At 44.5% G+C, this 24,353-nt stretch overlaps 1 protein-coding gene across 1 annotated transcript in view; it reads right to left on the reverse strand.

Annotated features, from left to right (window-relative positions):
• Positions 1 to 236: 236 nt before the first annotated feature.
• The window catches only part of Skp2 (S-phase kinase associated protein 2), a 28,060-nt gene continuing 3,943 nt past the window's right edge, over positions 237 to 24,353 (reverse strand). Inside the window, exons 3-10 of the mRNA XM_048429129.3 lie at positions 17,867 to 17,978; positions 14,818 to 14,961; positions 13,380 to 13,514; positions 11,881 to 11,979; positions 10,901 to 11,031; positions 6,154 to 6,205; positions 5,910 to 6,017; positions 237 to 2,095 (exon numbers count right to left, since the gene is read on the reverse strand). Coding sequence (XP_048285086.1) covers positions 1,882 to 2,095; positions 5,910 to 6,017; positions 6,154 to 6,205; positions 10,901 to 11,031; positions 11,881 to 11,979; positions 13,380 to 13,514; positions 14,818 to 14,961; positions 17,867 to 17,978 — 995 coding nt within the window. The 3' untranslated portion in view covers positions 237 to 1,881. The remainder of the gene's footprint in view (positions 2,096 to 5,909; positions 6,018 to 6,153; positions 6,206 to 10,900; positions 11,032 to 11,880; positions 11,980 to 13,379; positions 13,515 to 14,817; positions 14,962 to 17,866; positions 17,979 to 24,353) is intronic.

Here is a 24,353-nt window from a genome sequence, read left to right on the forward strand (position 1 = left end):
ACTTGAATGCAAACATTTTATAAATATCATTATTCTTAAGAGCTCATTAAGGTTGACAAGCTGGTATTTAGCACTTTTCAGAATGTATTATGAACTCATTTTGATAACAAGCACACAAAGCAGACAGGTAGATCAGGGTCGAGGCTGAAATCTGAACTGACCCAAACGGCAACCCAAACTGATGCTTTCTAAATTTCGTGACTGCAGAAAAAAGGGATACAAATTGGCTCACGTACTCATTTTTATAAAAATGTACTTTATTTTAAAATGAGTCTATAAAAGTAGAAATCACATACAAAAATACAGATTACTGCGACATGTTGGCAAAATAGCTCCCAGCGGGCCTTGAGGAAGGAAAAACAGGTCCTGCATGTCTGAGGGCAGCTGGAGGCTGGAGTCCAGCCAGAGCCCACTGTCAGCCCCTCACTAATCTGTAAACAATAGTTTCAAGTAGTAGTTAGCACTTTAACTACTCGGCAATCGATGCAAAATTATTCCTGTGTTACACTTTTTTAAATGTTCTTTAGGTCTGAGCAGATAAAGGCACTTCATATTATTGTTGTAACAGCACGATTCTTTGATGAAAAAGTTAATAGAAATGTATTTTGGCTCTGTCGTATTCAAAAGAGGTAACTGCCTTAATTTCCTTTTCATTGTCTAATAAGCACACTTTGATCTTTCTGCTTCTGCATATCAGGTGTGAAAAAGTACATCTGTTATCAAGAGGTTTAACGCCCAGTGAGTCTTAAAGACTTAGCTGAAGCGCAGGTCGTGCCAGGTGCATGGAAGCTGCGCACACACCTGCCTCTCGAGCGTTTCTGACGGAGAGAAAGCAGCAGCTCTACCTAAGGAACTTCAGATCCAGTAACCTCCTGGGCAGTGTCAAGCCATTACTGTGAAAGACCACTTAAAAGTATTTCAAGTCCTTGATTTCAGAGTACAGTAAAAAATCACTGCAGCGCTAAAGGAAGAGGCAGCAAACAAGATCAGCTCAGAGTTCTATCCGACTTCTCGAGAATGCTGATTAGAATACCATATTTCTAAAACAAAGCAAGTCATTTAAAAAGCTAAAGAGCCCACATAACATACATGGATTATAAAGTTAAAAAAAAGGCATGATTAGATTTCCTCATCTAATTTAGGATTCTGGGAACACAGCATCGTACCTACTTCATAGGAACCTGACTTTAGGACTTCAGCCTTCTGGGGACTCAAATCCTATACCAATTCTGCCTCTACGGTTGTGTCTCTCTCCGTTTCTGTTCCTCATCTAGAGTTCAAGGTACATTACGCAGGACTATGTTTCTATCAGACTAACTTCACACCTGCACACAATGCTAATTCCCAGAAGAGATTGCCTCAAACGCTACCAGCCTATGATTTTTTTCTGTTCAACTCGCCGTACATATAGCTTATCGTTCTTCAAAATCAAGTTTTATAAAATACTGAATAATTAAATAGATAAAAAGTTATGACAAACACCATGAAAACTGAGCCAGGGGTAATTCTGAAAACTTGATTCTAAATAGACTTCATCTGAAGGGCACTTGGAAGAGCTGGCTCAAATTTTGCTTTAAAAAGCTATTTTGAAATAACAGGCTCACCTAAGATTTCCAAAGAACTAGCACTTGGACTCTGAGGGCACAGCACTGGCGTAATCATCTCTATATTCTCGAAAACGCAACACTTCAGAGAGAGGAGTAATGGGAAGACCCATGGATGGTCCTTAGATCTAATAAACCAAAAGGTTCCCTAACATACATGCACAGTGAGCACTAAGGTAAAACCAATAGGAAAGGTAACCAAGGTCTCCAGCAACTGGATTTGCTGCCTGTGTTCCCCACTGAGAGGAAGAGGCCACATCGCCCTGTAGTAAGCCCTTCATACACAACCAGGCTTTTGTAGGGTCAGTCGGCACTTGATGCCCCAAATCTCTGGGTTCTTTTTGTTGTCCATGGTTGGCCTTGCAATGGTGGTGAAGTAGGCACAATTAATCTGCAGATGGGGAAGGGCTTCTCTCAATAGCTGCAGGGTAGCATCTGGCACGATTCCAAAAACTTGTAGTGTTTTTAGTGTGGGGATCTCTCCAAGTTCACTGGAAAGGAAGAGAAAATGTCAGGGTGTATGGCACTTGTTAGACTAGTTATTATAAGCCATTGTTTGTAATGCGTATCAATCTACAAAGTGCAGCCTAAAACCATAATTTATAGTAAATGATTTAAGGAAACAAGGAGATAAAAGCTGGGAATCACAGCAACCTGACCCATGTGGGTACAAGAGACCAGCCTGTGTGTCTCACTCTGGCTCCCGTGGAAGTGTGAAGTTTATGGCTATTTTTAATTGAGTTGAATTTGCCTCCTTTCTCCATTCTTGGTCTCCACAGATCCCTGCAAGGGTTACTGTGACATGAGCTAGTAAGTGAGCAATGGTGAAAGTCGTGTGCTACTGGGGTGTCAGTCGGAATCACCCCGAGATGAAAGCAATTCAGGAATCTGGACATGACCTTTAACGGAACTAGGCTCTCTGAATAGACGATACCAGCAGCACCGAGGGCTTCTTAGAACGATGCGCCATTAACAAAACCTCACTGCAGCGGAACCCATGGGTGACTTCCTTAAGGTATTTCTTATAGCTCAATATATAAGGGTTATATAGGACTCAGATGAAAAATAATGGAGTACCAGTTTACAGCAAAAAGGACCTCTTCTCTACATAGGATTTTTTCCCCGTTACTGATAGGGCAGACCTTTTTGTATGTATTTCTTGTTAAACAGTGTGATCTGGGGTCACACAAAATTGACCCTGTTTACCCAAAGAAAACACTTTGTGGCTTTGGTACTGGTTCTTTTTAACATTGGTCTGTCTGCCCAGCTTCATCTCTCCGATCCCTGTTTGCTTTAGGTTGGGACATAGTGCAAAGTCCCAGGAAGGGGGACACTTATTTTGGGAATTCAGCAACCCCCCCCCCCCCCCCGGAGATCAGTGTGCCCAGCGGTGACCTTATGTTGTCATAGTCAATACTTAGTCAAACAAAGCAAGTTTGTACTGTCACTTGGCTGCCAATGTCTCAGCTTTCCAGCACATTTTCCATGCACATCCAAGACATCCTCCTGAAGGCTCAATCAGTTCATGCCACTCACCTGCTCCAGAACTACTGATGCCACCTGAATGGTTCTAGAAATCAGATGGTTTATTAGATCTAAGGACCATCCATGCTGAACAGGCTCCACAGGTCTTCCCATTACCCCTCTCTATGAATAGTACAGGTGAGGGCCACAGTATTTAGTGTGCATTGTGGAATCCAAGATGAATGGCAAAGAAAAGCTCTATCTAAAAATAAGCGTGCCTGCTTCTAAGGGGCAGTGAGATCAGGAGGTCATAGATCAGCATGAAAGTCAAGAGGAACACATTGCACCTTTAAGTTCCGGGATATCGAAACAAATATAAAGGCTGTGCACTGTAGACCAGGTTATAACATGAACACCAAGACAGCAATCCTTGGCACAACTCCTATGTGAAACCAGCATTTGAGAACAGGGTCATGCTTGGGAAAATTCAGGTTCTGGGATATCCAGGCAGCCAAGCTGTGAGTCATCTGCGATGGATAATAGCTAAAAGAAGAAACTGGGGGGAGTAAGAAAGAGAAGAACGGTGGCAGATGGCAGAGGAGGAAGCATTTGTACAGCCACACTGGGGGGGAAGCTGGTGAGGCCAACACATGGTGCTCCATGTGGGAAGGGAGCTGCAGAAGACGGGACAGGACCCAACAACAAAATCACCTCTTGTGTGCAAAGGCCACATTGCAGAAAACAAGGACACAGGCATCTCTGACTTTGCAGCAAAAGAGAAAAGGGAGCCATCTAGAAGCCATTCTTTACTTGGTATAAGATAATAAGATAGTATCTTTGAAGGCTCTTTGTTCGAGTTTGTTAATAGGCACTCGTTACACAAGAGGCCAAGGCTGGGTCATAGGCCAGCCTGGGGATAAATACTGAGACCTGGTCTCATAAACAATAAACTAGGCACTTAGAAACTCTGAGGCTTTCTCCTTACCTCACCTACACAATCCTGTTTCCCTTTAAATACAAAATGCCTTACCCAAAGAACTTTCAACTCTCTTCATTTCAAATCAGTTTTCCCTCAAAGTTGGGTTCATTATGGTCTAAGAAACAGAATTCTTAGAAGAAAGTTCAGTAGAAAGTAAGATCAATGAAGGAAAGAGTAACTCCAGCAGGGGTCCGCAGAGGTGGGGAAGTGCAAGGCTTTCGAAGTATTTTAGAACACTGTCAAAGACTCATGTTATTTTTCTCTGCTGAGATAAGAACTATTCTGCAACGCAGAGGGCTGCCCGTGTGGCTTGTGTCCTTGAGACATGCTGGGATTGCTAAGAACTTCAAATGCCTCAGCTGCCGGAGTGACTAATCTTAGGCAAAGGACCCGCATGAATTCATCTGAAAGGATCTTCAACATCTGAAAGAATCCCTAGGATTTACACGATGCTCAAAGAAACATGCCGATGTTCGAGGACAACATCATCTTGTTCTTGTTCTACTCTGCCGGGAAACTAGAGCCCTTGACGCTCTTCTCTAAGGATCAGACTTTGACAACCAATGATGACGAGGTTCGCGCCGGCGCAGAGAGCGTCCGGGTCACGCTCTCCATCGATCCACATGGAGACTAGTATGCAGGGAAACCATGATCCCACTGAATAAATGTGAGGGATCAAAGCCCTCCCCTCGCCTCTGCGTGAGGGAAAGCAAGCATTTAAGTCCTGCTCAGCTCCTTTTCACAGTGAAGGAACAAACTCCAGATTTGCTTGAGAAAAGACACCAGAAAAGAATAGTCTCCCTTCCTAGCCAGCTGTCCGGGCAGATGCGAAGCCCGGATTGCAAGAACGGATGACAGAGAACCCTTTAGAAGCTTCCAGAAGTTCTGGATGCTGGAAAGTAAGAGCAGGGATTTGTATCAGAGTTCTATGCACATGATTTTGAGTTGGAACATTTGAGAGACATTCAAGAAAAATCAGCATCTTTTCTTAGTTAGGTAGTATTTTTCCAAATAGCATACTACTAGCTAAGGTTCACGAGACTAATTAAAATGATTAATTCAGTCACATATTTACCAGACTTCCCAACTTTACTAAACTCTTAACAGACCATTTATTATTGAAATTGTATAATCTAATCCATGAAAAAAAATTAATTCACTATTTTTAGATAGGAATAATTATTGCTGACATTCTGCTAGCAAGATAAATAGTAGAAAAGTCTTCCTCAAGCCATATGACCCTGCTGCAGTATAAAGGGCACCTATCATGTGGTTTTCAATGAAACCGCTATGCTCTACATTTGGTATAAGGAAGATTATCGCAGCCTTTGGAATGGAAGAAGCGATGCCTGGAGACAAGGACTTAATTTCCATGGACCCACATAATACGCTCTCTCTCCAGATAGCATCAGACGCTCACACACACGGGCCAATTCTTCACTGTCCTTGGCTATCTGGGGGTCTCATCACTAGATCATAGATCTTTCCCAGTCAGCCCAGGCACAGCTTTAAGAACAAATGGAAAACATCTCAAACGACTCCACTCCCATTGAGTCTGCCTCCTAGGCTCACAGTGAGCTCCTTAGAGGGAAAAGCTTCCTTTCCCTAAGTCCTTCGCGGACAGTAGGACAACATTCTAACACAGCGATGCCGACAGTTAAATAATAAGCGCTAATGAGCTCAGTTCAACTTTCCCGGACAGTTTAATCCAACATCCTATAAACTATTTTGATATTCCTTCCTACACATTTCATAGCTTATTAATACTAATGTTCCCTTCGTGGACATCCATTAGTTAACGATGGATTTTACTACCAAGAGCTATCCCTGCTTTCTACTAGCATTAACAAAAGCATACTTACAGTAGAGTCTCGGGAATTATATCATAGCACCGGCTGAGCGAGAGGTGTTGGAGGTAGCTGAGTTGAAAAAATTCAGGAAAGCAGTCATTCTTTAGCATGATACTGTCACTGCAGCAGGAAGGAAGGAAGGAAGATTCAGAACCACCCAGAGACTGAGCATACCCCCACTTGATGCCTTCACTAGACCCTGCCCACCTCAGAAACAACCCAAATATTCCAAATTTTGATCTAAAACAAACAGTACCTTAAGTCGAGGCGGACAAGGTTGGGGCACCGTTTAATTAAGGTACAAAGATCTAGGAAAAACAAACATGCGACGGTCACTGTCACAGTTAAATAAGGAAGGAGAAAAGGGTGTTTGCTCTCGCTGCTGTTCTTCAGCAGCGCACTGGAAGCTGGCAGCAAGGCGGTCAGAGCATTTCTTCACGTAGAAAAAAGTTTCCTGCCGAGAAAATCCAGGTGAGCACCTGGGAATCCACTGTAAATGTTACAGGAGCTGGATGAAATCCCTGGATAACAATGATTTATGTAGTCATATTAACTGGCTGGAAAGAGAAACGGAAATCCCAATCCATGATAGCCTGCGAAACAACAATGCCGGCTAAACCAAATGCCAGTACACAGAGTCAAATAACATTCTATCAAGATGGCTCTTCAACTTAGCGAGCGGGAATCATGAACTATTTATTTTTTTAAAAAAACTGTTATATCAAAACTAACAAATGAGTTTCTAGCTCAAATTACAACCCACCAAATTCCATATATGTTGAAGTTTTAAATGCAATTTTCAAGAAATTATTTGCAGAATCTTGGGTTTGGTAAGGAGTGTAGAAACAAAGAAAAACCACATAATCTACAAAATACATCTTAAAATTCTACTATTTATGGGGCTGGAGAGGTGCTCAGAGGTTAAGAGCACTGGTTACTCTTCCAGAGTTCCTGAGTTTAATTCCCAGCAACCACATGGTGGCTCACAACCATCTGTAATGAGATCTGGCGCCCTCTCCTGGCAAGTGCATGTATGCATAAATAAATAAATTTTAAAAATTCTACTATTTATATCAGGCATGACTGTGCACACCTGTAATCCCAGTACTAGGAAGGCAGAGGCTGAAAAATTGGTGTAGACCACTCTGGTTAGCTAGGGCTAGATAGTGACACCCTGACTCAAAAATTTTAAAAAAATTCTGCATGTTAGAGCATTCAGAAAATGGTGTGTATTCAACATAAGTTATACAAATTAATAGTCTTATGTAAGAAAATAAGCAATAAATTAAGATCATCAGCATGTATCTGTGAAACAGATATGGAGCAAGAAATACTTAAGTAAATAGCTTCTTGGTCTGGAGAGAGGCTCAGAGGAGGAAAAGCTGTCGCTGCAAGCCTGACAATCCAAGTTTGATCATCCCTGAAGCCCACATGGTGGAAGAAGAAACTCCAGCACGTTCTCTGACAGCCACACATTTGCCGTGTCATGGCATAGCCCCCAGAGCCTCCACGTTCCAAAATAAATAAATGGAAAACAAATGCCGGGATATGTTTTGCATGAAAAACAAAACAAAATACACACAGATACATAGTGCACTGTAATCTTAATCTAGTCAAAGCACACACACACACACACACTCTCATATAAATAGAGAAAAGGAAACCTGCTTGAAGGAAACACTGTTAATTGCTGCTAGCAAGAACGGACATTATACACTTGGCAGAATTTGTAAGAGAGTGACATGAACCGAGCTACTTTGTCAGCAGAAAAAAAAAAAAAACGATTTTAAATGTTTAAAATCTTATTTAAAACTGCCACACTCCATTTAACGTCTGAATGCTCCCTCTCACAGCTGTGCCCTATATTCGTTTTGTAGTTTCAAATGCTTTCTCAACATACTGATTTGGCTGTGTGACAGTCACCCCAATTTATGTTTAAAACAGTCAGTTTCTACCCTAAACCTCTCCTTTTCCTCCACTCCTTCCTGAGCTAGTACTACATAACCTCAAGGCCAGCAGCTGAGGCCCTCGGGAATCACACCTAACCGCTTTACTCTCTTTCCACATCCAGCCTGTCACCAAATCCTATTGGGTCAGCTTCCTAAATGTGCCCCAATACGGTCCTTTCTTCGCACCTTAAATGCCACCACCCTAGTTTCCCAACTGTCCTTCCTGCTTCACGCATCCCTCCCCAGCCTATTTTTAACATGGCGCCAGAGTGAATAGCATAAAGCCAGACCATGTCACTGCTCCACCGCACTTCACTGATGTCTTCTGTGTTGGCGACCTCACCTTTGCCACCAGCTCCCATGTCAAAGGCCTTTAACTTTGTGGTCCTTCGTTCCAGAATGCTCCCCCCAAACCTATGTGTATTTCTCTCTCATTGAAATAAAAGATCCTCTCTTTGATCACTGCATCCAGTTCTAGAATTTTTCCCACAAACTCCTGTTTATCTCTCACGGGATCTGAGGTCCTCTCTCTGACCAGTCTACATAAAGCTAGTCCCTTCCGGCCACATTCCACCCATTCACTGCTATATTTTTCTTTCTTTAAAATTTTATTTATTTAATTTATTCTTCTCTTATGCAAGACATCCCAACTGCAGTTTCCCCTCCCCCACTTCCCCTCTTCCCCAGATCCATTCCTCTTCATACCTTCAACTCCATTCATACCATTTAGGAAGTCTGCTCACCACGGATCTGTTTGGCTTTGTCTATTTTTATGTGACCTTGATTTCCGAGAATAATTGTATAATTCTATACTTAGAATTTAAAGTGTCTAAAAGGAAAATATGCCCGGAGCTGCATAGGGAGAGTGACAGGAAATCGAGCCATGGCTGTAGCTCTCGGCTCCATCTCTGTCTGAGGACAATCATTTGCGACGGTGGTTGTTCAAATGTGAGTCCATACACAGGGATGGCCTTAAAACCCTCCCTGGCCACTCATGAAAAACATTTCTATTTTCATTGGTCTGACAGATCTTACGTATTAAGCCCCCAAAAAGTAGTTTCCAAATACTACTTAAATGCTACAAAGCATCCAAGATATCTGACTCACATCTCTTTAAGCATAATTAAAACTTCAGTAAGCAAATTACCCACACCTGGTGAGCCAGCAACACCCACAAGACACCACACAGGGTTGAATGGAGCACCTAAATTACTTTGGCTTTGTGCAGCCCGGATTGAATATTAGCCAGAGACTGAGCTATAAAAGCCATTTAAAAAAAATTCCTCTTGTGCAAATTAAGACTCTCAATGTCACACACCCAATACAAAGCTCAGCCAAGTCAGTACCATGGCTGCTAACCACCAGATTTCAAATGCCTGTGTTCATCAACATTGTTTTTTAGACTGAATAAAAAAGTAGAAAGTGTAAATATGGACTTATTAACTGAGGCATTTTCAATCTTAACTGCTGACATTTGGGCCCTTGTTAATTTTTCTGCGCTCTCCAGCAGCAATTCTGGCATCTAACCACTAGATGGCAGCAGAACCCCAGGCGCTGGGACAATCAAAATGCCGTCCAGACTTTGCAAAGCTGTTCCTAGCTGAAAACAACTTTTCACAGTCATCCTTTTGTGTCCCTGGGGTTTGACTCCAGGATCCCGTCTGGATGCTCGGATCCAAGGACACCGAAGTCACTCTGCATCTCCTCCTGTCAGCTTACTTTTAGCACCATATGATTGATGAGTGTGTAGTTGTTACACTGAACTGAGAAGTTACTACGTGTTCAATTCAGATGCATTTCTTCCCTAAATATATTTGGTCCGTTAATGGTTCAATCTACCGTGTTTACCTACTTTTACATCAGTGTTCTGCAGAGTAATTTTGTTTATTAAAAGTAGCTCTGGGGACTCGGGAGATGTAAAGCAATTTTGTCTTTAAATCCAAGGACTTGAGTTTGCTCTGTGGCACTCTTGTAAGAACACTGGGTGGGAAATCATTCACTTGTAACTTCAGGATGGGGCAGAAGACACAGGAGGACCCCGTGGGCTTGTTTGTCAGTCAGTAGCAAAATCAGCAAGAGACCCTGTCCAAAAAAAACAAAGTAGGAGGACTGGGAAGATGGGGAGTACTCGTTGCTCTTGCAGAGGACCAGAGTTTGGGTCCCAGCAGCCACATGGCAGCTAAACTGTAACTCCAGTTCCAGGAGGTTCGCTGCCCTCTCTGGCTTCTGCAGGCACTGCATGCACGTGGGGGTACTATTAGGGAATCTTATTTGACTCTCTGAAGCTGTGTTACTTTGCTTGCCTAAAACACCTGATGGTGAGGCAGGAGAGCGAAAGAGGTGGGGCCGGCAGGCAGAGAATAAACATGAAAGGATGGGGCCCGAGAAAGGAGGAGGGCTTCAGGGGCCAGCCACCTGGCTACGGAGCCAGACACAGAGTAAGAAGGAAAGAAAAGGCATACAGAAATAGAGAAAGACAAAAGCCCCAAGGCCAAAGATAGATGGGATAATTTAAGAAAAGCTGGCAAAAAACAAGCCGAGGCCAAACACTCATAAATAAGACTAAGCCTCCGTGTGTGACTTATTTGGGAGCTGGCTGGTGGGCCCCTCCCCAAAAAGCCTATTAAGAGTAAACAAACTGACAACAGGGTACAGGCGTGATGAATACAGGCCAAACACCTATGCATATAAAATAAAAGAGAAAAATAGGTAACTTTTTTTTTTTAAGGTAGAGAAGTACTGATGAAATCACCCAGTGTTGATCTCTGGCCTCCAAGTACACTGCATGCGTGTGAACACACACACACACACACACACACACACACACACATACACAGGTTACTTTAAAAGATTCTTTGTCTAGATCCTGGACTCACAGCCTGAATCCAGCTCAGGAGCTATTTTACCTTTACCTAACTCTTCCCACAAACAATCCCTCTGCTGAAGACATAAACAGCCCGCACACTGGACTAAGGAGACAATTGGGTAGCAGAAATGTCACGGGCGAGCCGTAAAGCAGCTCAGCGGCCCCGGCCCCGGCCCCAAGGCTCTAACCTGTTTTCTGGAGGTTCTTTCGGTAGCCGCTGAGGTTGAGCTGGGTGATGGTCGCCGACAGATGAGCCACGGCCGCTTGCACGTGCTTTTCAGTGAACTCAAAGCACCAGGAGAGATTCAGTTCGTCCAGTCTGCGTGAAGAAAGGCGACAGGGAAGGCATGAACCCATCGGGAGGGCGAGGGCAACTGTAGCAGCATGCGCCAAAAATATACAACTAGGTTCTTTATCGCCTCATGCACAGGCCACCCTGTGTCGTTCGTTGGCAACTGCATTCTCTCCTCTAAACACCTGTGCCTGCCACTTACCCGGCGGCAGCGGGGAGGCCAGAGCAAACACTGTCTCCTTCTGGGGATGCAGGTTGAAAACTATAGCTTGTATGTGTCCTTCTCAAATCACCTAGGTTGTTGTCCAAACAGCACCCGGCAGCTACCAACTCAAATGTTTTATAAAACCCTTGGACTGAGTACTAATGAAAGAGACCAAGACGATGCTACACAAACCCACTGCATCCGATTCTCCCTGTGAGGAGAGCTAATGAGCTTCCAAGTCAACGCTACCTGCCTCTGTCTGCATCTCTGCTGACTGAACGCAGTGCTGCCTGTTTTGTCTGCTTCGGGATGTTCTGGTCCAGGGCCATTTCCCTTTGAGAGGACACTAAGGAGACAGACAGGTAACACAAGGAGCATCTACTTTGTAGGTATTGTGTCTTCTTTATGCCATGTCTCCTCTCACTTAGCAGTACATATCTTATCACCCATATGCAATATGGCTTAGTCAGATAGAAATCAACACATCCTCCCACTTCCTTTAACAGCAGCAGAGAAGGGATCACTCCCCAAGTGTCCTTCCTTGACTAACGCACTTCCGAGTTCAGCCTTGACCATTTTCGTGCCAGATGCTACGCTGCCCAGGTCGAGACCATGGCAGCCCTCAAAAGCACATCCAGATACCCAGATGCTACGGCGCAGACCTTTCCTACCTGCAGCAGCTGCTCAGCAGCGTGGCCACGGCAGATTCGGAAAACCCAGAGCAGCCGCAGAGGTTTAGTCGCACCAGGTTTTCATTCTGGGCAAGAGTGCTAGGGAAGAGAAAAATGCCAGAGGAATGAACAGCATCAGTGGTGAGTCCTTGTGTGTGTGTGCTGTGTAGGGAGGAGGAGGGCGAATATAATAATTAAGCATGTAAGCTTTGAGTCAGAAGTGGGCTTAAAAATTGGTATGTCACCATCTCTTGTCACAGCAGAGTGATTTGATTCCATTACTCATATGCAAACTGGCAACTGTGGCAAACTGGTAGGGCTAGAACCAAGGTTGAGCCGGGCGGTGGTGGCGCATGCCTTTAATCGCAGCACTCGGATCTCTGTGAGTTCGAGGCCAGCCTGGTCTACAAGACCTAGTTCCAGGACAGGCTCCAAAGCTACAAAGAAACGCTTTGTCTCAAAACAACAACAACAACAACAAAGGAAGCAAGGGTTGAATGACATAATATACTGAAGGACTTGTGACGTGTCTGCGGTGTAAAAGCACAAGGAGCACCAATGAGGTATCTTTTATTGCCTTCCCTCTATTAGGGAACCTTGGGGATGAATAGCCAGGTGTTTTGGAGTTAAGTCTTGGCCTGGTACTGAATAACTGTGAACGTGGACAAGCTAGTCAGCCTCTCTGTGGCTCAGCTTTCCCAGACAGGGGCAAGGGCAAGAGGGGGAGCTTACTGCAGGTGCTGGCTCTCAGCATTTTAACTTAGTATCTGCTGAGTTAAAGTTTTTGCTACTTATTTGCTACCATTCTTGTTCCAAGCATATCAGGCTTCACTGGTTCTCATCTAAATAGCGCAGTGGCCTAACCTGTCTGTCCAACCAATCCCCAGTGGTCTCTAGCAAACTAAGCAAATACGTTTCAGTTTGACATGGCCCTTCTGTTTTCAGACACACAATGCACTCTGCTTCAAGGCCTCTTTGCAAACTCCCTGTCTCCACAGAAGGCCTTTACATGTCTCCACGCTTCTCCTCATCTCCCGGACTGCTGTGCTCCGGCAGCTGCCAGCTACTCAGGAGTCAGAACAGCAGCAGCTTTACTGAGGCTGCTTCCGATGTCCGATCACTTCCGAGATCTCCTACTGGAATGTCTTAACGGCCAGCCCACAAGTCACTACCCCGACCGGGAAGGCTGTCCTCTTAAATTCAACTGGCTCTGTGTGTGTGTGTGTTGCCACATAACCACCAGTGCATTTAATGAACACTCTGCACTCTAATTATCCGTCTCACCCACATACTGCTGGACCTTTTGTCTGTCACACCTAGAATAGGGTCTGGCTTATGATCAGTATTCAAAGTTCTGTTGTCTGGAAGACCCCGGATCACTCTGGATATTTGGTATGTCCTTCTGGACGGGTATGTATAAGGACACTGTAGTCATATACAAGAAACACTGCCATCTATAGCAACTGTCTGTGACATATCATACTTCAGGTGCCACTCACTTGACAATGGGATCTGAAAGCTGCAGGCCTTCCAGGCTTAGATTCTGCAACTTGGAGCACTCGGACAGAATCCCATGGAGGTTGGACACATTTATGACTGAGTTCGACAAGTCCATGTGCTGCACACGAAAAGAGCTGAATATGGAGAAGAGAAAACGAGGCCCCGTCAGATCCAATCAGACGCAATCTGACCCTTCCTGCGCCCGCATGAGCGATCACAAATCAGACCAAACACTCACTTTACAAACCGAATAAAGATCTGGTCATAAAACAAATTGCTTCGAGCTAATTCCCGTCCTCATTCATTTTTAAAACTCAAGATTTGCCAAGTGTAGATGTTGCTGCCAACATGCTCCCAGTAAGAAAAATAATAGGCAGGTGTCACAGGAATGAGCTGGGTACGCGTGCCCAGGGAGTGGCATAGCCTATGATGACTTCTGGCACTGGTAGGGGCGGAGTGGGTGAGCAACACTGTTTACTAGGACAGGGAGGCCAGTGGAGGAACCAGTTTTAATGGCAGGCCTTGTGTACCCTTAGATATGCTAATACTTAAGTATTCAGAAGTTCAGGGGTGGAAGCTTTTAGGCAATTAGAACTAAGAACCGAGAAGAGGAACAGAGGAGTTGGAGAATCCTGAGCATAAATGTGGGTGCACAGGACACAGCTGGTCTGAGAACAGCCTGTGGAGGAGAAGGACAAACCCTGGCAGGAACACAAGTCAGGCGACGGAAGAACAGCAGTTGTGGTAAAGAAATAAAAGTTGTGGGGAAAGGAATTGGACAATGGAAAGAGGGGGAAGGTACTAGAATGGAGACATGTTCTACTGTCTTTAGCTTGCTTTTCTCTTCCGTATCTAGCTATTCTTCTTGGGCATCAGATAGCACGAAACCTTAGCATTCCATAATTTGCAGCACCCGAGAAGTATTTTTTCAAAACAGTCTACAAAACAAAAAGGAAGGCATTCTTTTCAGGGTGATAGGACAGAAAGCCCATGACGCAAGTATGAAAATACTCCCCCTCACTTTATTATGGATGGACAGTGCGGATGGAAGTAACAGACTTGCATTCTCTGAAGTGGCCCCGTACAGCTCTGGCCCTTGGGAGAGACGGCCCCAACTGCTGGGCGCTCATACTGGGTGGCTAACGAGCACTGTTTTCCTTTGGGAAAATGGGATGAAGCCAGGGTCTCGTATGTGCTAGGCAAGTACTCTAACACTGAGTCACAGCCTCAGACGTCCCTATACAAACATCTCTGACCCTGGGGAAAGCCCACCAGCAGCTCTCAAACCCGTGCCATGTTTCAAGCTAGAGACCACATGGCACAATATGTAACTCACAGCTCACACTACAAACAACCCCTCACAGGCTTAAGACTCAAAAAAGAAAAAAAAGGTGCGTGACCTGTTTTCACCCCAACATCCAGTCATTACTCTTTTACCTGAAACTTTCACCCAATGGTTGTTCCATAAACGACCGTGGGCAGCGGAAGGCGATCACCCCTCGAGAAAGCAAGCGGACAGTCACATCCGGGTGCAGATTTTTACCTGCGAGGTCGAGGGATTGCCAGAGAGACTCATCGAGCCTAAAAAAGGGAAGGTGCTTGATTTGGTTAAATTGGCCACATTGAATTCTAGGGACCCATTAAAGTCGCTAACAACACAGACACATGACCACCGAATCTCCTTAAAGCAACTCTGAAGAGCTTTTGCTTCCAAGTTGACAATGTAATACTAAACATTTCTTGATTACAATATCAATAAGCTTCCTTTCTGTATTTTCAATCTAGATTATCAAATGCTAGAACGGCAAATAACTTAGAACCAGTGAACAAAATACCATCATTAAGTATAACGTTTAAAGATCACCTAAAAATGTGCGTTATAGTGCAGTAAGTTCCAAACTTCCCAAACAAACAGTCCTGCTCTCTACCGGTATGTGCTGATGGGTTGCCATGGTTACCAAGGTCCACGAAAATATAAATGAAGGAAAAAAAGTCAGAATTATTTTATGAGATAGATCGATCACACAGCTAGGAACAAGTCACAGATTGGCTCTGGTCCATATTCATGTGGATGAGTGTGCGTGTACATATTTATATTAACGTTAAAGGAAAGAGGTAAATACACTAGACGTAGTGTCTAACATAAAAAGGAGGTTCCAAAACTGGACCGAGCTCCACTTAGTGTTTCTTCTTAAGGTTTTATTTTATTTTTATTCATGTGTAGATGTCAGTGTAAGCAAACGCTATGTGTGTAGGAGCCCTCCGAGGCCAGCTGGAATTACTGGCATTTGTGAACTGCCTGAAGTGGGTGCTGAGAAATGAACTCTGGCCCACTGAGGGGGGGGGGGTAACAAGGTCCGTTAATCACTGAGCCATCTCTTTAGCCCCTACAATAAGAGCTTTACTATCCACAGTTGAGTTTAATTGAGAAAACAAGAAGTGCAAGCCAATGAGAGACCATTCTGGTTCCCCCCCCCCCCTTGGTTTTTCGAGACAGGGTTTCTCTGTAGCTTTGGAACCTGTCCTGGAACTAACTCTTGTAGACCAGGCTGGCCTCGAACTCACAGAGAGCCGCCTGCCTCTCCCTCCCAACTGCTGTGATTAAAGGCGTGTGCCACCACCGCCTGGCTATGAGAGACCATTTTAAAGGCCTTAGTGCACCAGAACTTTCTCTTTTAGACATACTGGAAATAAACACTTCACTGGCCAGTTCTGAAATAATTTTGCTACAAAAAATTGGCTAGCTATATGATTTGACTATTAAAAGAGTAGACTAGCCGGGCGGTGGTGGTGCACGCCTTTAAACCCGGCACTCGGGAGGCAGTGGCAGGCGGATCCCTGTGAGTTCGAGGTCAGCCTGGTCTACAAGAGCTAGTTCCAAGACAGTCTCCAAAGCTACAGTAAAACCCTATCTCGAAATAAAGAATAGACTATAGATATGTTATCCTTAGAAGGTGGCATGCTTTGTATCTTTTTCTTGTCCACTCTGAGAGCAGATCATTCTCAATCATCTCGGATCTCACCGTCTCTCCTTTCAAAGAGGTAAAAAACCGCTGCCTTAGTAGTCTAGAACAACCCAGGAGAAGTCTTGAGGCATTCACCTTGCCCCAGATAACAAACACAGTGTTAACGTGGAAAGGGAAAATGAACTCAGCAGCCATCCAAATCCTAAGCCAAATGTAACTAGTAATGGTTAATGCTGGGACGCTAACAAGTCTTATTTTAAGGTTCACTTCACAAAGTACTGTTCTTGACCCCGAAGTTTCTTCAACTCATAAACAAGAGTAATACAAGATTGTCATTTCAGCCCGTGCGGAAGATGAAATAAATTGCTATGTTGGTTATTATTGTAGCATAACAGAGATGGTTCCTGAACCAAAGGGAAGATGCAGGTCAAAGGCACTGGGTAGACACATAGAATAAACAAGTCTTGGGAGCTAATGCACTACCTGAGGACTGGTAATATTGTCCTGGACTTGGGAACTTTTGCTAACGAGTGTATTTTAGGTGCTTTAGCCACACCCATGGAGAAATAACTATGTAAGATTACGGGTATGTTAATTAACTTGAGGACACTAGCTATTTAGTGACCTGCACCTACAGCACACCATCATATTGATTGCATACCTTTAAATATGTACACGTTTTTATAAAGGTTAATAGATTTGTTTGCGTGGTGTGAACAAATACATCTCTGGTGGGGGAAAAAAGTCCTTTGGGTGGGGATGGTGAGATGCGAACTTTTTCATCCCTAAGAAAACTGCCTAGGCTTGGGCCTGGGGGAGTGTGTAGCTCAGATAAAAGCTCGTGCCTCACATGTCTGAGGCAGTGGGTATAATCCATAGCACACCAGACAACACCAAAAAGAACAAAATCCCTCATTTCATCTCTGTCACTGTCTTCCTTGACTAAACAAATTTAAATATAGCCAAGAGCCAACTAAGACTACCACAGATGGCACTTGTGCCAAGTCAGGCAATGCACTGGCACTTTTCAGTTTATCCATTATGACTATCCCATAATGAAGGTGCAGTTGTGGCCATCTTACATGCAGGGTAGCCAGGCTCAGAGGTGCCAAGTAACATGTTCAGATCACACGGAGCACATGTAAATGGGGCTGGGGTCACACTCTGTCCAAGCTCAGAGGTTGCACCCCTCCTCTGGGATACCAGCCTGGTCCCCAGTACTGGGCTGTCTTGCCACCCTCCAGAACGCCCCTGATCTTAGCACACCAGCTGGCCCAAGCAGGTGTATACCTTGCAAACCAGGGCAGAGCAGAGGCCAGAAGTGGAGTAATAATAGACTTACAAAAGACTCCTTCCTCTGACTGGGAAAGGGAGAAACAGACTCCCAACTACAATAGGAAGGTATCTAGTTGGCTTGGGGCAGCTATGCTCCTCTTGGTTGTTGGTTTCACCAGACTCGAATGAGCATATAGCCTTCTTCCTGCCCTCCCCTGCATATCCGAAGGGTGAAAAATACTCACGAGAGGCGGTACCACCTCTTGCAGACTCCAGAGACTCTCAGCAGCTCAGGGAGGCACAGGCAGGAGAAGATTCCAAGAAGCAGCTCATCTGGGAGGGAGTCCCAGGAAACACCTGCATGAAGGCAAAAAGCCATATGCCACTTAGCTTAAAGGGCATGTTAGCCAAACGGAATTCTTTATCCTCACATTTATTTTTCTATACCATACACCGATTTACACACTGGGATGGTTTCAGTGGCGTGCGCCCCCCCCCCCATATTTATTTTTGTCTTTTTGAGACAGGGTTTCTTTGTGTAGCCATGGTTGTCCTGGAACTGGACCTGTAGACCAGGCTGGTCTTGAACTCAGAGATCCGCCTGCCAGCGTGCTGGGATTAAAGGTGTACGCTAAATTCCCAGTTGGTGGTGCTCTTTGAGTAGGTTTAGGAGGTGTGACTTTGCTGGAGGAAGAAGTATATCACTTGGGTCACTTGGGTGGGCTTTGAGTTTCCGAGTCCCACGCCACTCCCAGTTTGCTTTCTCAGCTTCCTGCTTGTGACTCAAGACGTGAGCTCTCAGCCTAACTCTCTGGAACCGTAAGCCCAGATGAACTCTTTCTTCTGTACGTTGTCTCGGTCAGGCAATAAAGACACACAGCCTGCTATGAGCATCCCACCTTCTCAGCAGTCAGACTCGAGAAACAAGAATATTTTTCCCATTGTTATTCCCCTGGGCACCAGTTAGTCAAACACTGGCAGGGACAGCTTGATTAACCCTGGCACAGAGCAGATCCCCAGCCAACCAATACACTGTAAGCTCGAAGTTATAAAGCGGTCCTGTGGTCTGGACTTACACTTAAGGCAAATTGACCCTTCCTCTTGAAGGACAGAAAGCACATCCCAGTCCATGTACCTAAAAAGGTAATTTTGGAAAGATGCTTTCTTTTCTTTTCCTTTTGAAGACAGGATTTCTTTCTATAGCCATGATTGTCCTGGAACTAGATCTGTAGACCAGGCTGGTCTTGAATTTAGAGTGCTGGGATTAAAGGTGTATGCCAATACCACCCAGTTCTCATTTAATTCACAAGTATTCCAAGATTCTCTGCTACCCATGATGCCAAGTATCACTTCAGGTACTAAGGGAAGATTAGCAGACAAAATTAAGACCAATGAAATACTTTACCTTCAGAAAGCAAATGCGTTATGGAGGGAAAAGGACAATCACACACAAAACAAGTACATTATGTGGCACATTAAAAAAGGATGCCAGCTATGCAGAAAAATTCAGCCAGGTAGTGAAACTTAGGCACAGCCATTGGGTTTGAACACAGTGTTGGGGGAGGGTGTTCCTGGGGCCAGTGATCACTGAGTCAGGATGGACCCAAGTAGGGACTAGGTCCAGTCGCTGTGGTCCAGACCCTGAAACAGGCATGCTTGTGCTGAAGAACACTGGGAAGGGTAGAAAATGAATGAGGAGCAGGGGGGAGGAGGAGCTATGAGGACCTTGGCTTTGATTTAACAAGGAACTATAAGACGATTGTGCGCACAGGCTTGCCAGAAGTTCAAGTTCTGGAAAGATCACCATGGCTGTGTGACAACAGACTGGAGTGGGAAAAAGGTCAGTGCAGCTTTTCTCGGCGTTTCCTCTACATTCCCACCTCCAGTTGATCTAATTCAGGTATCTTCCTGTCCCCGAGGCTGAAAAGAAACCGGTATTTGCGGGATCTGCAGTTTATAGAGCATACCCACCAAACAGGCAGTGTGAACACTGGAAGAGTCCTCAAGGGAGAAGGGTGCTGAGGAGGGTGGCGCATGTGACAGTCTTCCTGGACTGTCTTTCAATTGCACCCTTTCAACTGAGCCAGACACTCAGCTTGCGTCCACATTGCTTAGCGCAAAGCTCGACCTTTTCCTGCGAGGCCTCAACTCATTCTTTAATCCGCTGCTTATTTGAAAATGTGTTCCAGCCATTAGAACCTACTGGAATTCTTAGGATAAGTCATTCAGGGTTGCATTTGGATGCTATTCATTTAAAATAAAATTGCTGCTAAGGGCCCCTCCTATGGGAAGCCTCATGATCAATGACGGTCACGTATATTCGTGATTTCATTATCCGCTCATCTGTTTAGGCCCCACCTGTCCACAAGATCTTGCAAAGGAAAAAAAAAAGATCTTACATACTAGAAAGAAAAATTTGATCCATTCATATATTCACTGAGCACGAATCCCGTGGTTTGTTCTAGAGATACAAAGAGAACCTAATTACAGTCCCAATCCTTACTCTATTTAGAAACCGAGACAGACAAAGATATTTCAAGGATCATGCTTAGCTACAGGAGGGCCTAGATGTCTAGGCAGCACCTGGGGCAGAAGAGTGCTCAGGGAAGTTGTCTGGGTAGTGGCTCCTTGTTGCTCAAACAAACAAGGCCTGTCACTGTCCCTCTTCTTTGTTTTTTTTGTTTTTTTTTTTTAATCCATTTTCGGTGTTTGAGACAGGATCTCAAGGCTATGTACTCCACTAGCGTTGATCTTACTGTGTAGCTGAAGGCTGATTTTCCAGCTTGAATTCCCAATCCTCTTGCCTCTTTCTCTCTCCCAAGCGCTAGAAGCTGAGATTTTCCTATGATTCACGGACACCATCCTGTCCTATCCCCAGTGTATCTGAGAATTACTATACTAAGAAAAAACTCCGCTCTCACTGGAATGCTAGCCATGATGGTCCTAGTCTGTGAGGCTGAGTGATTGAGTCCCTCTAGGTCTGTAGGAAGGAGACCAAACAGATGGACCTTGCAAAGTTCTTCACTGTGGGGATGAGGTGATGTAGACTTTAAATGATTAAGTTGGAGAGGCAATCTTTAAATGATTAAGTTGGAGAGGCAATCTTTCCTGCCGAGCCCTTCTTTGCTCATTAAATCAGCTCATTTTCCTTCTCTGTCTACCCCCCCTTTCCTTTTCTTTTCAATTCTGCTTTGGATTATTCATGAACAGGCAAAACCAGAGGCTCAGAGGAGGGCCCGTGCAAATGCTGCAGGGGATTAACCCAACCCCTATCTCCGTCTATCTGAGCTGACAATCTCCAGAAGCAGGTCCTGAGGGTCTGACTTCAAGGAGTTTATCTGGCACATAATGACAGGAAGGACTGGAGAGGTGGGGAAGACAGACAGGGACTGAAGGGAGGCCAGCTGCAGCAGTCAAGAAGCAGTTTGTTGCTATACCTGGTTCAGACCCCCGGAGGGGGTCTGCAAGTTCCCTGAGACCATCTGGAACCTGGCTCTGAGCTGTCCCACCCAAGGGTATGGGTGCTGGAGTATGAGTTCACCAACTGCAGCTGATCATTAACTCTGGGCTCGATGTTAACTCCTCAGCATTCCTGCCCAGAGAAAGCCCTGGAGCACAGCTGCTGTGTTCAGGAGAGAGTTTAGGGCACTATGGAAAAGGTGAGTTGCAAGGGATTATGGGCCGGCCAACTACGGTGTCTATTAAAGGGACATGGGGAGGGAAATTAGAGAAGCGTGTCCAGGGACACAGGGCAGGATCTGATCACATTGGGTGTTTGCTATTTTGTTAGGAACGTCTAAGCAAGCTCTAAGCAAGCAGGAAAGAACAGTAGGAAGCCGTCACACGATAGGAGAAATAGCATAATGCTGGATGCAACCCAGCAGGTCCAGGCAACAAAACCTTGCAAGAAAACAGTCCATGGTAAGGGAGGCTTTGTATTACAGCTTATCCCAGATTTCAGCTTAAAAGACATCTGCTCAGAGAAGCATTTCCAGGTCACCACCAAAGTCCCACACCCAGGCTTGCACATCCTGCAGTGTGCACTGGCTAGCATGGGATGGACACTTGATAAATATTTGCTAAGTGCATCGAACCATTTATTCCTCTGTTAATTCTTTGCGTGACCGGCTAACCTTTCTTAACCAATTAATTACCACATGCCTAATGCTACGAACAGAACCTGATGCTGAATATTAGAAACTGCCTGGCTGATATTTCATGTAGAGATGACGAACACCTCAGAGAAGAATGCTGGTCTTATTTTAAATATGGGCGAGACTGTTGGCCTCACTGGACCAATTTCCTCTTTGAGCAACAATCGATTGGCTTATAACAAACATCGTGGGTGGTTTTTGACTAACAAACTAGTTTTGAGAGCTGAGTAGGAGACACAGCTCACATACAAAAGCCTCAATTGCAGCCTAACAGTTAAAACTGCCATCCACGAGAAGCCCTAAAAGCTCTTGCCATCCGTAAACAGTACACTGATGCTAATCTTTGCAGCAACCTATACACTACGTATTATTAGTCTCATTTTTATTTATGAGGACATTTATCTCAATGATGCCAAATAATTTTACAAAGGTGACAGCTATTAGGTAGGTGACAGAACCAAGGGGTAATCATGGGTTTCTAAATTCCCACGCCCTAAAGCGAAGGCACGCGGTCACAGAGGTGGAGGTCTGATGAGGTTCCTGGTGGCAGTTGGCACTGCTGGCAGGAGTACGATTGCCAGAAGATGCATAGCATCCCGCTGGCCCGTGGAGGGGATGGAAGACAAAAAAGCTCAGCAAAGCAGGGTGAGATGCTGAGAGGTATCATTGAGTTTACCACCAAATGGGAGGCGCAGGCCCAGGGTATATAGAACCTTAGCTAGCAGCAAGGTACCTAGGGCTCCAGTTAGTTGACTATCCAGGACAACCCCAGTTCTGGGGGCCCTGTGTAGAGGTAGGTGAGCCTGGAATTGGCTGCTGTCCCAGCAGATGGGACAGAAATTTGTCTCCGGTAGCAGCACTGGTGGCTGAAATCCAGGCTGTGATACAGTTAATTCTAATTTTTACTTGCCGTATTTAATTCTCAAAACACCAGCCATCTGTTTCCTGGATTCTCGACAACATGGCTGCCTGGTCTGTTTGCAAGCACAGGAAGGGACTATTCCGAGGTTTTTTCTGCACGTGTTTCTGCAGAAACCACCAAGGCTTCGCCCCAGTGGTATACAAAGGTAGCTAAACACCACGGCTTCCAATTTCTCCTCAGAAGCAAGCCCAGCCTCCTCCTTACCTGTGGCCAAGTCTCCATGCCCTTCAAACTCCTTGGGAAAGCGGTGTGCGTAGGATCTCTGTAGTATAGCTGACCTGTCTTATTTATTTATTTATTTATTGCTCTAAACATCACCAACACTCAAGGTTCAAACTGCCTATCTAAAACAATTCCCTAACTTGTGATTAAAAAATAACTAAATTATATGCACGGATTTGTCTGTGAATATGTATACATAGGAATAGGTGCACACAGAGGCCAGAGGGGTTGGATCTGCTGGAACTGGAGTTACAGGAAGTTGGGAGCAGCTTATAGGACTCCAGTTCAGATCTTCTCAAAGAGCAGAAAGTGCACTTCACTACTCAGAGGTTTAAAGACAAGCAGGACAGTATACACACAAAACCAACACACACACACACACTTCTTCTATTTAGCCTTTTATAGTCAAATTGTATTTCAGGAGAAGGTACTAAGACCCTGATACTAACATTTTTTTTTTTTTTTTTTTAGTAAATGACTTTATGGAGGGGACACACATCTTGATCACTGTTACTGGCTTGATTTGGGTGGCACATGATATTGCATGCTTTCTTCTTAGGGAACTAACTGCACAGATTTCTGCTACTCTATTTGAATTTTCCTTCATTGTCCCACAAGCAATAAAGAGACGACATGAGGTTGTACCAGTTATTATTATATTTGCATTCTGGGTGCAGTGGGCCAAATATTTCTCTGGAAGACTTGCTCACCCTTGTGGGATGTGAGAAATAACATAAGAACAAGAGCAAGCAAGTTATGATAGTTGGGCTATTTGTTCATTGTTACTACTATATTCCCAATCCTTAGACCAGCATTTAATTGGTATCTGCTTTTCCAGGGCTGGTGGCACATGTCCATAATCCCAGCATTTTGGAGGAAGAGATAGGAAGAGTGTGGGATGTTGAAACCAACCAGATCTGAACAGTGAGTTCCAGCCACGGTCACATAGGGATACCTAGTCTCAAAGTGAATAAATAAATAAGTAAAAATAAAAAGGCTGAGTGAATGCAAGGAAACTATAAAACAAAGATGACCGGAAGCGTGCCCAGAATGATTCCTATAGAACAGAGATTTGGGAACTGTTAGCTAAAGTTACTGATGGATCATGCAATCAATTTGGTAGGTTTATTATTATTATTATTTTGCTTTGGACATGACATTTTATTTTGTGTAAGCAAGGGTAGGGAGTGTGGAGGTTGTGGTAATTGGCTCTCTCCTTCCACCTTGTAGATTCAAGGGATGGGAACTTAGGGTCTCAGGATTGCAGGCAAAAGCCTTGACTTGTGGAGCTATCTTCCCAGCCCTATTATTATTATTATCTTAAAAACAGTGTAGACTAGAACAGAATATCTTAGGGACAGGAAAATGGTAGTTCTATGAATCTCTTGTTTCAAATCCCCCTATTACAATATAAAATATATTTCTTACTAGCTA

This window comes from Myodes glareolus, chromosome 15 (genome assembly GCF_982192425.1).
Source record: "Myodes glareolus chromosome 15, mMyoGla1.1, whole genome shotgun sequence".
Lineage (NCBI taxonomy): Eukaryota > Metazoa > Chordata > Mammalia > Rodentia > Cricetidae > Myodes > Myodes glareolus.